The sequence below is a fragment of the Squalius cephalus genome (assembly GCF_949319135.1).
Source record: "Squalius cephalus genome assembly, chromosome: 18".
Taxonomy (NCBI): domain Eukaryota; kingdom Metazoa; phylum Chordata; class Actinopteri; order Cypriniformes; family Leuciscidae; genus Squalius; species Squalius cephalus.
This window is the reverse complement of record NC_137139.1, coordinates 9,951,226-9,966,811: the sequence shown is the minus strand read 5'-3', so window position 1 is coordinate 9,966,811 and position 15,586 is coordinate 9,951,226. Positions and strand designations below refer to the sequence as shown.

Sequence of the window (15,586 nt, the reverse complement as noted above, 5' to 3'; positions counted from 1 at the left end):
GCCCCCATGACAGGAAAAAATACCCACGTCCAAGCGTCCAAGTGATCTGAGAGCGCGCGCGCTTCCTGGTGTGTGACGTGTGCGCGCTGTGCAAGCGCCGGAAAGCACCCGAATTAAATGAGTTTTTTTTTTTCCTGTTATGGGGGGAAATGGTCATTTTTCCGCAGCGCCGGATGAAATTCTATGAAGCCTCTCTGCGGGTAAATAAGGGGAATTTATGTCGGTTGATAGGTTAAAGAAGTATAGGAAAGTGTCAATGGTCCATTTCTGAGATAGGTGGCGGTAATGCACATATTTGTTTGCGATCCGCCTTAAAAAAAAACAAGAAGAAAGCGCCGGAAGCGCGCGCGCCCTCAGATCACTTGGATGTGGTTGTGTACAAGAGGTAAAAACGATATAAATACTGTTCGTTTTCTCACACAAGCCGCTCGTTTCGTGTCTTAGGCCATCAATGTGTACTTACGATGGGGAATTGTTTAATTTGGACTTCTCTGTGCATGTTCTTTCAAATTGTGACCATAGACCTGCATTATACGACTGACAGACAAGAACGGTTTGACCTAAAAATATCAAAATTGAAACTACTGCGGAAACAAAGACACCTACATCTTGGATGCCCTTGAGGTAAGCTAAAACATACCAAAATTTAATTTCAAAGTGAACTATCCCTTTAACAGAACACAGGTGATGTAGATGATGATGATGATGAACTAAACCCAGGTGATAAAGATGAACTGATAATGATGATGATACGTGACATGAAGACAGGCAGACAAGTCCAATGAAAACAAACTAAACAGAACACAACTGTGACACTTAGTGGTTAAAAGTGCTGCATGTTGGGAATAAACAGGTTGAAAAACAGGTTGAACAGGTAAGGGACTTAACACATACAAAATAAAACATAACTTTTGCAGTTCCCAAAGAATAAAACCATTCATTCTGCTTTTAGTAGATGAAATACTGAGTTTTATTAAGGATTTATTGTCTAGCATATGTCAATGTACATTTACAAATAAATTGTCACAGTTAAACATTTTTACAACAATGTCTAAAAAAAAAAAACACCTAAACCAGCAGCGCTAGTTTTCTAGCTGACAAATGTTGCACTCAAAGGAACAACAGACCCAGATATGTCACAGGTTTTTGCATAACACAGTCACAGTATATATTCTTTTCAAACATGCTTATCAGCAACAAAAACTGCATTATCACATCCGCCCATGCATTTTTAGAGTTTTATTTCAGATAAAAGCATTACTGAAATTTTTTATTTTTATGTTAAATATCTGCAATTATTTAAACACATTTAACGTACAGACTCCATTCAAATGTATGATTTATACTATAAAATTCAAGTTTTAAAAAATTCAACATAGAATGTACAATATTCAAAAACAGCGATGACATCATCATAATATTTCGGAACATAATATTTCTTTCTGAATTATATATTTTCTCCTGCAGCCAACAGAAAACAAGACAAAAAATTGATTTACACTGACCCAAAACCAAAAACCTGAGCTCACCTAAAACATTAATACTATTAAACAGTAGAAACATCTTTGAAGACCCTCGTTCCATTTGTCCTGAATGTTTGACTCAGCATCGCTGATCATCCAATATTCTGTATCAATATTTTTTATTGAAATTTTTCATTCAGTATCTAGTTTTCAAAAAATCTGCTACACTTCTTGAGATAACTATTACCTTTGCATTAGGTCAGGTCTGGAAATTATTGCTAGTTGACAGAACCTGTTGTCCAGATTGCTAAGCATCTCTGGATGAAAGTCATTCTCTGGAATAGAGAGTGCATCCAGTTCGGCATTTTTCATAGCTTGTCCTTCATCCGTGTAGCAGTGCGGCTCATAAACAACAAACTCCTCATCACGGGTTTGGAGAGCAAGTAGTTTCTGAAGAGAAGAAGAGGGGAAGGAAAGCGCAATGAAAATGGTTGACCATCCTGTCAAACATTTGGACATGTTTCTAATGATCTAAAGGTTCTAAATGCTTCTAAATTATTAATGATAAAGAATGAGTAGATGTGTTCAATCCTCTGATTAGTAGTTTATGTTGAAAGAAGCATAAAATCACCTTGTTGATGATAACAGCAAGGCTGTTGCTCACGTAAGCTGCATTGCCGTAAAAAGCACTTGATCTGATACTCGAACGCTGCTTAAAAAAACACAGATTATGATGTAATTGAGGCTGAGCTGAGCTGATGTTTGCATATTTTATTAATTATTACCGTCACTTCATTCTTACTTTGAAATTTTCTCTGTATGATCTTGTGGAACTCTAGAAAACACACATAGCAGAAACAGTCCATCACAAAACCAATGAAATGACCAAAACATTGGAAACTTGCTGTGGTTGTAATACTCACCCTATCTATTGAGCGTATGAACATCTGGTTGGGGAAGACTAGCTGTGGAGCCTCCCGTGTTTTATGTATCACCTGGATATTTTTAAGCAAAAAGATCATTTAAAAAAAAGTTACATCTCCTGTATATGATAGCAAACAGGATGCAGAATTTCACTTGAAAGGAGTAGAAATACAATTGAACTGCTTTTAACAGTATTTTTTTAATAAAACTATAAAATAATTACTGAATATATATTCTGTAAATAATTTTTCAGTTTGAATTACTCATGAACAATTAATCATACACATAACATGCAGAAAAATTTCCAGAAATGTTAGATGATATTATTTATGTTTGAAATAATTTTGAAAGATAAAGATTATTTCCCAGAATGCTCTAATTAACCCCAAAGACAAACATGAAGAGTTTTTTTTGTTACTCACGGTTTGTGATGTGACCTTGTGGCTTGAATTTACATTTGTAGACAACTTTAAGCTGGCATTTACATTGGACGAACCTGTTTTCTGAATGCCTATACTGGAAGGACCCTTTGTGAAGACATCCTGATGATTTAAATTAAAACAATCAACAATAAAAGTTTTCTATAAATATGAGTTACACTTATATTGCCTACAACTTTACAATAAGGTTCGGTTAATTATTATTTGTTAATTAATTAGGTAGCATGCACTATGAACAATAGTTTTTACAGCATTTACAAATCTATAAAGTTAATGTGGTAACATTTTATTTTACAGTGTTTCTTACACAACACGTTACTGTAATGACATTCTTCAAATAACAATAACTGTGCATAATTTCAATCTTGTCAAAAAATGTCACATCAAGTACATGTACTTTTCAAAAGTTTTGGGTTCATTTGAAAGAAATTACTACTTTTATTCAGCAAGGACATATTAAATTGACCAAAAATGACAAAAAACTTTACAATGTTACAAAATCTTTCTATTTCAAATAAATGTTTTCTTTTCATTAATAAATAATATGTAAATATGTCTCACAATGCATTGATGTTTCTTGAGCATCAAATCAGCATATTAGAATGATTTCTGAAGGATCATGTGACACTGAAGACTGGAGTAATGATGCTGAAAATTCAGCTTTGATCACAGGAAAAAATTACATAGTAAAGTATATAACAATAGCAAAGAAAAAATACCATTAAATGAACAAATGCTGTAAAAGAACGGTTCATTATTTCATGTTATTACATAATATTGACACATAGAACCTTGTTGTAAAGTGTTGCCTAAAACTGAATAAAATGCACCAATTCAAATATTACTGAAGGGCCGCTACTGTGGGTTGTGTGATGAAATTACCACGCAGTCTGTTCCTGGATTTTCCGTATTTGTTTTGATGAGATGACCAATGCCATCGTCCATTTCAATCATTTTTCTTTCTGCGTTGCAGGAGATCAGAAGGACCATCAAGCACATTGCTGAAAAAAGAGAGAATTTATGTCTACCTTGGTTCAACCGTGGTTCGATTAACAGTTAAAGACCGCCAGAAATGGTTAGTCATAGTGGAAAGGTTGAGTGTTTATGGACCAAACAGAGAATCTTGCATTGATTTAGTCAGTACCGGAGCCCCAAGGTCCATACACACAACTTCAATCTCTCCAGAAATGGGTGCCATATTGTCCCATCCATCTGAGACAATAGGTCTCTGAACCAGCAATGGATGAGGTGGAGCAGTTGTAAGGGTTAACAGGAGACTGAACAAAAACATTGTTGGACAGTAGGAAGCTATTAGTATTAGCCTGTGCTGTCTCTCCTGCACACGTCTCAGGACCGCCCAGATCAGTGGAAGAGGAGGATAAGCATATAGCAGGAGATCTGGCCACACGTGAGCTAGGGCTTGTACTTGAACTAGTACTTGATTCTGCTCAACTATAGGGAACAATATGTTATTGTCCTGCTGGCAAAGAGGTCCACTGACACCATCCCATATCTCTCCCAAATTGATCAAACCACTGGTCTGTGGAGACACCCATCCACTGAGCTCAGGCTGCAGCGAGAAAGGGAATCCGCCACACTCTTGCTCTGACCAGGAATGTGCATTGCTCTAATTGACAGGAGGTGTCTGTCTGCAAGAAGCAAAAAATGCTGAAGATCGATGAGAAACACTAATGTGGTATTGTCTGTTTTCACTAGTAACTTCAATGCTATTAACCAGCATTGAAATGGCTGCAGGTGTAACCACAGTAGATGAATGACTGCTGAGGCAGCAGTTCAGTCATGTGAATTCGATGTAGGGTTTCTGGAAACTTGGAACCTTGCTACCACCTTTTGTTCACTGTGTGATTTGCCCTCATTGACCTGGAATCCAGGTGCATACCCAGAAAACACATTGACTGATGAAGAACAAACAGCTTTTCTGCAGATTCATCTTCAGCCCTGAGGCTGCAACATGCTTCAGTAGGTGCAGTGTGTTGTTGTTGGCTGCTTGTCGATGTGTAGAATCAACAGGCTGTCCCACTGCATTGCTAACTTCCAATGCTACCTGAATACATTGTGTGATCACACATGGGGAGAGAGAAAGTCCAAAGGGAAGGACACAGTATTGGTATGTTCTGCCCTGGAATGTCTGAATGTAATCTGGATGTGCAAATATGCATCCTTTAGGTTTAGAAGGTGAACCACATGCCAGGTTCAACAGCACGTAATACATCTACCACACAACATAATATGCAGAAAGGAAGATGTTTGAGGTGACTGTTCAAGCATCTGAGGCCGAGGACTGGTCTGAAATTCCCATCCTGTTACTGAACAAGAAAGTATTTTGAATGGAAGCCCCTGGGGTGGATCTGAAGCAAGAGCTTGCCAAAGGTCCCAAACTACAGTGGGCCAATACAGGTACACAACAGGGGTCCGTTACGGACTTGAAGACAATAACCGTTTTCTAGTGTATCGAGGAGCCGCACATTGTTTGTAATGTCCCTCCAATGTTGTATATGAGAGACTGAAAAATGGACTGTCACAGACCCTGCGGCATCAACGGTGGCGAGGGGCAGTTCTCTTATATACATGAACACATGTATTAGAAGGAACAAGAAACAAGAATTACCACTTGACAGGGAGGTCCAAATGTTATCACCGCAACCAAACAAAATACTCTAGTAAACCAGTGAGTGTTCTTAAGATTAGGCCTAGAAATCACATACAAACACCATGCGACCTAGTAAGATGGTAATGAGTACCCTGGTTAACTTATAAGTTCTGCTAATATTCACCTCAATACTGTTGGATATTGAGATGATGAGAGACCCTGAATAACAAATCAGTCCTTTAAGTCAGATTAATCCATGCAGATGAAACCCCGCGGGGATTGCCGAACAATCTGTGCTCAATCGAGCAAGATCATTTTTTGAGAATGACAAAGCAGACATGTTGTGTCTATGTTATAAATGCTGTTGCGTCCTGTTCACCTGCCCCTGTGTACATTAAAGTTTTTTCATATTTTGGAATCAAGCTTTGTCCGTCTGCTTCGTCAGCCAAAGTGTGACAGGTATGAGGTATGTCATTGATTAGAGTCAATGATTAGAGAGAACTGGATCAACATGAGACTCTCATAAGTGTACGCTAGTGCACAAACTTTTCCACTATGATTCACCATCTTTGGTGGTCTGAAACAATAAAATGGTAGTGTAATTCTCAAAAGCATATGTCATTCAAAAACCAGTTTCAATAGGTTTCCACAGAATTTTTTGTTGTTGTTTTACCACACCTTTAATGGTTGGATTGACTTGTACAGAAGGATATGTTTTTTTAGTATTATGAAATCCTTCATCATCTATTAGGACTGTTAATACCATCAAAACATTGTAAATCACTGCATTACCTATGAAGATCAGAACTGTAAGAACAACGATCCAGGCTGCAGCAGGTCCCATTTGAGCCATCCGAGCCATCCTGACATGGCAGTTGTGAGCGATAGAGCAGTCACACACTGTGACCGACAGGTTTTGGATGGAGGACAATCCCTGCTGGTCTGATATTTTGATCTGGAGGAGGTGATGACCTGAATACACACTGTGTTCTTTTACAAGACTCACCGTTGTGCCTTCAAGAGAAAAAGATGTGTTAGTATTACTGCTAAAAGATTCAGAAACACAACCTCAAAGAGGTGGTGGAAGAGTGTTGTCTTTCTAAGAGATCTCTGGCATTATTTGCCTAGAGTAACATAACATAACACTGTTCATAACTTATTTTTCTTCTGTGATGTGTTTTCCAGATTGAAACAGGACATTAAGTGAGGAATTGTGTAGAGTGGACTGGGATGAGTGAAGTAGAAGGTGACATTACCATGGGTTGGTTCAACTCTCCATTTGTCCTTAACATCTCCTAAAAGCTCATAGTGGAAAGGTGAACTGTATGGAGGAAGGTCCAGGTCTACAGCTGTGATATTGGCCTCTGTTGGCTCTGTATCCAGGCACATGTTGACTGTGTTCACTTCCAGCATTGGTACGTTATCATTTTGATCATTCAGGTGAATAAATAGAGTTCCAGTGCCTGTCAGCGGTGGGACACCTGCCAATCAGAGACATGGGGTAAACAGAAATTCATTTGGAGTACAAAACATGATAATGCCATCCATGATCATTCATGAGTTTAGCTTTCTTCATTATGATAAGAGGACAGTTTTATCACCCTAACATTTCTGACACTGACTTGCCATTATCATAAGTCTGGTTACACAAGACTAACTGGCTAGCTAATTTTTTTCATGCATTTTCCGCTAAACAGATGTTAATGTTGGACTCTGTGTGGTTAATTACTTAATTAAATTAAATTTGTAAATAAGTTTGTAAATAAAGTAAAATAACTTCTTTGTCCAAGTACTTCAGAATATGAGAATATCTATAATAGTTATAAGTACACTACTGTTCAAAAGTTTGTGGTCAGTCAGATTTCTCTTAAGTCTGTTATGTTCACCAAGGCTACGTTTATTCGATCAGAAATACAGTAAATGCAGTAGCATTGTGCAATAATATTCCAATTTATCCCTGTGATGCAAAGCTGTAATTGCAGCATCATTACTCCAGTCTTCAGTGTCACATGATCCTTCAGAAATCATTCTAATATGAAACATTTCTGATTATTATCAGTGTTGAAAACCGTTGTGCTGCCTAATATTTTTGTGGAAACAGTGATAACTTTTTCAGGATTATTTGATGAAAAGTTCAAAAGAACAGCATTTATTTGAAATAGAAATCTTTTGTAACAAAAATGTATTTACTGTCACTTTGGATCAATTGAATGCATCTTTGCTGAATAAAAAAAAAACATCATCTTACCATCATCCACAGCATATAGGGTTGCTCTATAGGTGCTGTTTATCCCAAACGGCGACTCTCTGTCCAGAATTTTATTCGTGGATACTCGTCCAGTCTTTGCGTCAACAGTTATCCATCCATCAATATCTTCACCTTTAACAAATCTGAGAACCAAACAAACACCAGATGAATTCACCTGTGTATATGTGATCCTGTACCTCCAATAAACTACAGTGGCATTAGTTTTACACATATTATAAGCTTCTCATACTTAAATGTGTTTATATGGCTTCCATCCATGTCTTTAGCAGTGAAGGTTGTGAGACTTGTTCCTGCTGCTATGTTCTCCATTATGTGAACGTGTTTAACAGGGGGTATAAATACCGGAGGGTCGTTGACATCTTCAACATAAATGGTCACTGGAATGGTATTATAGAGGTTCTCAACACTCATGCCAGAGTTTTGGGGTATAACGTCGACCTCCCACTTGGCATTCTCTACTTGCTTTTTGACCTTACATGAAAAGTAAGGAAGTTCGTTCTGCACACTGATGGATAGATTTTGGTATGTTTGCTCCTCGTAGTCCATTTGCTAGGTGTTTGGAATGAGCCGAAAAATAAAGAGAGATCAGAGAAGTGTCAACATGAATGTATGCATACATATTTTCATATCTTTTTTTATGTCAAAATAGCTCCAATCCCAGCAGAGGCAACAATATAACGACAAGGTATTTCAGTGCAAACTGGTTCTGGCGCAATCAAAACATTTTCTCTGTTTGTTTGAGCATCATAACCAGCCTAAACCAGCAACACTGACTCAACCTTTGGGCAGGCTGACTTACACAATACAAACGTCAACCATATGCCTACCTTAACAACTGTTAAAATCCCCTCGTTTGTATCAGGGTCTGTTTCAATTTTGAACTGCTCTTTTTTATCTCCATGGATAGTGTATTTGGCTTTCCAGGCTTTTGAACCACGGGTGTCTTTGTCTGTTACTTGCAGTCGCAGAACTTCAACCCCAGTTTCACGCTCCTTGACCTTCCCAGGTCCCTGAAACACAAGTCAAATATTTGGTTGGGTTTTATAGAACAATATGCCTACCATTAAAAAGCATCAAAACTTGGAAACTTCCAGTCCAATATGAAACCTACTGTTTTGCCAGAGAACTCTGGAAGATTGTTGTTTTTGTCCAAAATATTGATTATCACTGTACTTGTATTTGATAATTGTATCTTTTCCCCTTTGTCCTTTGCTTCAACCAGGATTGTATATTTCTGAGCTTTCTGGAAAAGATTAATTTAGTAGAAGATTTCTTGTGTAGGAATGGTGAAATATTTATAAAGCACAAAAAGCAATGCATGTTCCATCTGAAAGGAATAACAGGTAAAGGTACAAAAGTAGCTTATTATTACCAATTAAATAAATTAGTTTCATACCTCATAGTTCAAACACCCATTAAAATAAACGTGCCCGAATTGTTGCTGTTGCTGATTTACATCTTTTTGCTGCTGAATATAAAATTTAACATTATCTGGTGTTGGTGTGACAGACTTGATTGTTAAATCAAATGTTCCATTGTTTGTTGTTGAATCATCTTCATCAGATGCCAGTACTGTCATTACTGTTTTACCTAGAAAAAAAGTGCTAGATGAATGTATTGTAATTTCTTCACCCTCAAAGAATTTATTCAATATTTAATAATATTTCACCCAGTCCTTATTTATTCACCCTTATGTTGTTTCAAACCTGTATGCTGTTTTTACTGCTGTATTACAGAATCCAATCCTATCTGTTTAATAACCATGGTCATTGAACTTAGGAAATAGAACTTTACACTTTATAATAAGTATCTTTAACAATAGTTGGGCGTGAGAAACCGACCAAAATAAGTTGTTTAGGGGCTATTCATTAAAGGTGCCATTGCATGGATTATTTTATTATTTTATAATGTTTCCTGGGGTGCCCTTATAATGTTAGTAAAATTTTTAATAATTTAGAAATAAAAGGCATATTTCCTTGCCTGATTTTAGCCTCTGATTTGAACATTCTGTTTGAAGGGGCGTGTCTGTGTGAGACTTCAGTGTAAACGCCCACTGCTATGATTGGCTGCTGTGAGACTTCAGTGTAAACGCCCACTGCTGTGATTGGCTGACATGCTTGCATATGAAATATCTAGCATTACATGTGAAACTATCTGGAAAACTTTTACCATTACAGCTATTATACGTTTTTACTATTACAGCTATCGGGATTAACGAATCGTGAGAAGTTTTTTAAGTATTTAGATCTATTCCCATCACATAAAAGGTTGCAGTAATGAGCACTGAGCAGATGACAGCCTGTTGATCGCGTGAAAAAAGATCTTATCATTGCAACGCAGTTTCTGTACTCTCATTAATGCTTTCACCTATTGCAAACATGAGGTAAGTACAGTAAGAGCTTTGTTGTGCAGTGTAACAGCGTCAGATTTCACGAGTTTTGGCAAGTGTCCAGATAAACTCGCACTGTGTGATTGACAGCTTGGGCGACTGGAAAGGAATTGTTCTTTGATCGCTTTCTGTATATTAATCACAGTTTAAGTAAGATTATTTTCATCCGATTATATATAAACATGCGGTATCCGATTATAGATAAACATCAACCACGCCTGTTGACATTTGACTGTTGACTGCGCAGTTCCTCCTGGCATTGAACATGGGCTGGCATGTGCACATTTTTGGAGGCGTACATATTAATGATCCCGACTGTTGCGTCACAGTCGGTGTTATGTGGAGAGTCGCCTATTTTTCAGGGGTGTTTTTCAAAAACGAGATTTAAATAAGAAGGAGAAAACAATGGTGTTTGAGACTCACTGTATGTCATGTCCATGTACTGAACTCTAGTTATTTAACTATGCCAAGATAAATTCAATTTCAAATTCTAGGGCACCTTTAAAAATCTTGCTCTCATATCTTGTAATAACTTAAATAATAAGTAAAAAAAAAAATGTGTCATGTGTAACAATTCTAATAATTTGAAAGAGAAATTTTCTCTAATAAGAGACAATATTATATAGTGGTCTGCAACGACATTAAAAAAATGTCAAATGCCTTGTTGTGGGTGAACTAATCATTTAATTTTACAATTTCATAAACAAATTAGTGAAGGACAAACTAAACTGGGTTACCTTGAGAATGTGACTCATCCACAGTCACTTCATAGACCGACTGCTGAAATTTTGGAGCATGATCATTTATGTCCAATATTTGGATATGAACCCCGAGCCTTGTATCCACTTCATTGGTTGATTTGTCTTTTGCTTCAAATGTCAACTGTAATTGAGGCCAGCGCATGTCAATATACAAGCCTTTTTTGCAGTGTATTTACATGAATTTCAATGCTATTATGCAATGAGTGGTTTGTTTATTAGGGAGTACTTACTCTGAGAACTTTAATTCCTTGTTTATTTTCAAAGTCCACCTTTCCATGTACTAAAACATTACCTTCTTTATCAATACTGAGAATACCCGTTGGCTCTAAATCCACACCCTGACCTTTTAGATGGTATTTGACTAAATAAGACCTTTCAAGTTCAATCTGAAACACAAACAACATGCACACTTAAATGTTCACATAATCATGCTAGTCCAGTACTTGTACACATATGTAATGTGAAAAACGCTATAAAAATGAAATGAATTTGAACGACAAAACAGGTAACTGTTTCTAACTCCGCTCACCTGGCCTAGGATATATGGAAATGGTCCAGGGTGTTCTTCCTCAATAGTGAAAGATTCAATGATCCATGCGCGCTTCTGTCTTCCCCTGTCAGCCCACGCACACACAGTCCAGGTAAACTGAGTTAAAAAGAAGTGAATAAAGAAGTTATAAATAATGTTATGAAAGTTGTTATAAAGGTTATTTCAATACGTGAATCTCACGAATTCCGGCCATAACGTCCTATTTTACCTACATTTTCATTACCTTCAGTGCTGGGTAGATTACTTACAAATTGTAGTCCATCACTGAATACAAATTACATGAAATTTGTTTTTTAGTTAGTAACATAATCTATCACATTACACGCAATATAATCTGATTACTTTTAGGTTACTTTGGACCTAACTCGTTTATCACATTGATTTGAGTAAAATCCTTTATCATGCTGATAAAAAAAAAAAAAAAAAAAAATACAAAGAGAAAGAAAAATGATTACATTTTCTGTTTTCAACAACATTAAGTGCATGAAACATTACATTATTGCAGGGTTTCCCAAACTATTTGTGAAGAAAATGCAGGGGGTTCGTAAACTGATGAAAAGTTAATAACAAATTAAATCTTATGCTAAATTAAAATAAATAAAACATATTAAAATTAAAACAATCAAAATGAAGCACTAACTAAAAAATATATATATTTTATCTGCATTTTTTTCGGACTCTCAAAAGTCCATTTAATTATACTCGCCTGACTAGTGGCCGGTCTGTGTTTATTCTGTAAAACTGGAAGACTTTCTGAACATATATAAGCAATAGTTTTTTTTTTGGATAGGAAAAATTAAAAGATAAAAAGAATAATTAAGGACAGTAATGCATTTTTAATCATTTACTGCTATTATGTGAATATTATGTAATCATGTAATCAATAAAAAAGTAACTATTTTAAAATGCCATATAATCTAATCCTCTACAAGGATTTCATTTTTGGAATCTGATTACATAAACCTTAATACAAATACATTCTCTCTCTCTCTCTCTCTCTCTCTCTCTCTCTCTCTCTCTCTCTCTCTCTCCCTTTTAAATTTGTAATGCAGTCCCCAAATTGCTTTGACTACTTTAAATATAAACATTTTGCTGAGAAGATTTTGACAAGCTTATTAAAATAATTTTAATTTATTGCCATATAGTCATAGTAATTAAAATATAATTTGCACCAAAGGAGAACTTGTGAAGAGTAAATGATGTTGCATAAAGGATTCTTTATTATGTCAAGTTGAAAGTCCCTTCATATAGTTTGGCAGGGATCTTATTTATAATTTCACGTTTTTTTTTGGCCAGCATTCACATTTATAAATCAAACTTTCTGTGATGTTTCCCTTTCTAACATTGCTTGAGGACATATACGCTTGCACTGCTTGACATTCCCTTAATGACATGTCAAACCTTCAAAATTAAGCTCGCAACTGTACAGCTTATATAGAATAGCCTACTAAACAGATAAAGCCAATGCACATTTGACTGAATTCACATAATTATTAGTTTTACTAATAAGCATATTTGAGAGTACCTTAAGGCATGAACTCAAAATTCTTGGTCCGTGTACTTTTGCGTCCATTCGTTTTTCCTTTTCTAACACGTAATTGAAAAACGAAAAATGAACGGTTGTTGTATTTTTAAAATGCAAAGTTTAACACCAAAATTTGAATTTGAACTGTAGGCTACACACCAAATGCTGCGCAATAAAATTAATATTGACGATTTTTGTTTATGACTATTTGCCCCTTTATTAAACATTTAAAATATTTACAAACTAATATGGCAAAAAAAACGATTTTACTAGTTTTCTAAGGGAAAATTAGAACCCGGAAATTATATTTTTCCCGCAGTGCTGAATGAGAAGAGCCATATGTCTCTGGAACAGAGAGGTGAATTATAGGCTAATGATAATGTGTATGAAAAAATAACGAGCCATTTTAATTGTTTATTAACAATAGTGTTTTCTAAATCAGTGTCGGCTGCAAAAATATCTCCATCTCCACTGTAAAGCGGATGCGCCTTTGCCTTTAGAGAGAAATGCACCTTACGGATTACATAATAAGTCGGTATTTTCTTTCAATTCGATTTTGTTCGTTTAAAACTGGACATTTCAAGCTTTATGTAGGTATAGGCTATCTTTTGTTTCAGTTCATTTTTGAGACGCGCTCCAGTTCACGGAGATCATGAAAGCGCGCCTGATTGTTTTCTTTTATTTTACAAAAGCACAACGTTTTCTTGTTATTGTGAGTTTCCACAAATAAAAGTAGTTGCGAATGATGTATTATTCTTTTCTGTATGACCAAAAATTATAGAGTATATTTTACTGTTGATAGGAAAGCGCCGGCACCTCCGTACCATGTAGTGCGCACTCCACACTCAGCACAAACCCTTGGATATGCGTCAAACTCTTGTGTTTATTTGTGATAATCTTAGCCCTGTATTATTATTGTCTAACCTACTGACATTTGACGAATTGCTTTGTTCCTTTTTTGGATAAAAGCGTCTTCAAATAGGTAGCCTAGCCTAATAATAATTAGGAATTAGGAACTCGTGGATACAGTTTATTAATCCGTGCCGACGATTTGTTAAACTGAGGGAACAGTTTAAGAATTCGTGAGTATAGGCTATGAGACTTCTGGTGTTATCTCGACAAAGCTGTATGCATCACGGTGGTAGTCATTGTCATTTTCGGGTGTGACATGTCCCTACTAAATGCAACTCTCATGAATTGAATTAATTAATTACATAAAATCATTATCCAGAAGTTAAAAATATATAGCTTACTGTATATCAGCAGTTGATGCTGTGCTTTTGTGACATATTTTTCTCATGATATAGCCATGGACATGCATTTTAATGTTTCTGCTTTGAGTCTTATAAATAGCAAAAATCTAATTTTTAGTGCGCAAAAATAATAATAATAATAATATATATATTCTTGAATAATGATCATTGATGTGTCTGCCAGATGGCAGTTTTAAACAAATCTGATTACACCGTAACCAGAGCACGCAGACGTTAGTATATCGCGCATCTTATTTTGTTCACACTGACAGTTAAATGCAGTAGCATTCAAAGATCTGCCTCTGCTTAAAAACACTGATTGAACCATGGCTTGTCTGTTGTAGTCCACATACACCCGGTTTCACAGATAAGGCTTAAGCTAGTCCCAGACTAAATTGCATGTTTTAACTGAAAGCAACTTGCACTGAGATATCTTAAGTCAGATAGAGACTTGAGATATGTTGTCTCAAGATGCAAACCAGTAATGTTTTTTTTTTTTTTTTTTTTTCAAAGGCACGTTTATAAAAGCTACTTACATGTCCTAACTGAACTAAGGCCTAATCTTGTCTGTGAAACCAGGCCATTGTGTTCCAGTTAATTTGGAACCTGCTGGGATTGTGTCTCACCACTCTGCAGGCAGGACCAACCTCGTAAGTTGATGACCGGTTAATTGGCAGCAAAGGGTACTCGAGACGCAGAAAGTCGGGTTGGACGAGCCCTCTGGACAATACATCGACCATACCATGAAATGCGCAAATAAAATGCAGGAATCAAATTTAGCATTTTTGTAAAACGGAAAATAAGTTGTATGTCAATTATTTGATTTTCAATTAAATAAGCATTGTATATAAGGAAAATAAGTTTGTATGTGAATATTTTTTCACCAGTCTAAAATGAATAAAGAAGAAAGCATGTTTTTCGTTTTTTCAATTACGAGTTAAAAAAGGAAAAAGGAATGAGCGCAAAATTACACGGACCATTCTTGAAGTGCATGCTCATGCTTCATGTGTCATGATCTCAAAGACATACAGGAATGAAAGACACTTTTCATCCACACAACATGTGTCCAAGTCAACATAACTAATTAAATAAGCATGCTCTATACAGTTTTTACTATAAGACACACGGCAAATAATCACATCAGCTAATAATTCAATGGAAATCAAACATTATTCAGCTCATTGTACATAAACCTGGATTTCACCTGACTTTATACAGTGTGCTAGACTTAGTTTCTGCAACATAAACACATGGCTATATCTGTAACACATCACACAGACCTTGAACTCACCAGCACTAGGAGCAAACTGACAGGAAGGGTCTTCATGCTGAAGCAGATCGTCAAGCAATCCAGTGTGAATGAGTCTGAGTTTCCTTCTTTCTCACAGAGCAATAGTGTTC

At 36.2% G+C, this 15,586-nt stretch overlaps 1 protein-coding gene across 7 annotated transcripts; it reads right to left on the bottom strand.

Moving 5' to 3' along the window:
- Window positions 1-942: 942 nt before the first annotated feature.
- On the bottom strand, window positions 943-15,569 carry LOC307145413 (cadherin-like protein 26). Of its 7 annotated transcripts, none has more exons than XM_079848519.1 (18): window positions 15,477-15,569; window positions 14,833-14,905; window positions 11,387-11,503; window positions 11,088-11,243; window positions 10,834-10,978; window positions 9,104-9,297; window positions 8,819-8,950; window positions 8,535-8,717; window positions 7,937-8,256; window positions 7,687-7,829; window positions 6,695-6,919; window positions 6,231-6,452; window positions 3,710-3,828; window positions 2,810-2,929; window positions 2,387-2,458; window positions 2,266-2,298; window positions 2,095-2,172; window positions 943-1,913 (listed from the first exon to the last, which is right to left on the bottom strand). In XM_079848519.1, the coding sequence occupies exons 6-18, from the start codon at window positions 9,284-9,286 to the stop codon at window positions 1,707-1,709; spliced, it is 2,037 nt and encodes a 678-aa protein (XP_079704645.1). In that variant the 5' UTR covers window positions 9,287-9,297; window positions 10,834-10,978; window positions 11,088-11,243; window positions 11,387-11,503; window positions 14,833-14,905; window positions 15,477-15,569; the 3' UTR covers window positions 943-1,706. The 7 variants fall into 7 exon arrangements, 5 of the variants coding, with proteins under 5 accessions (XP_079704645.1, XP_079704642.1, XP_079704644.1 ...); XR_013818954.1 differs by lacking the exon at window positions 14,833-14,905 and adding an exon at window positions 3,389-3,487 and having other exon boundaries at window positions 951-1,913; window positions 2,095-2,175; window positions 15,477-15,565; XR_013818955.1 differs by lacking the exon at window positions 14,833-14,905 and adding an exon at window positions 3,389-3,487 and having other exon boundaries at window positions 951-1,913; window positions 15,477-15,565.
- Window positions 15,570-15,586: the final 17 nt, after the last annotated feature.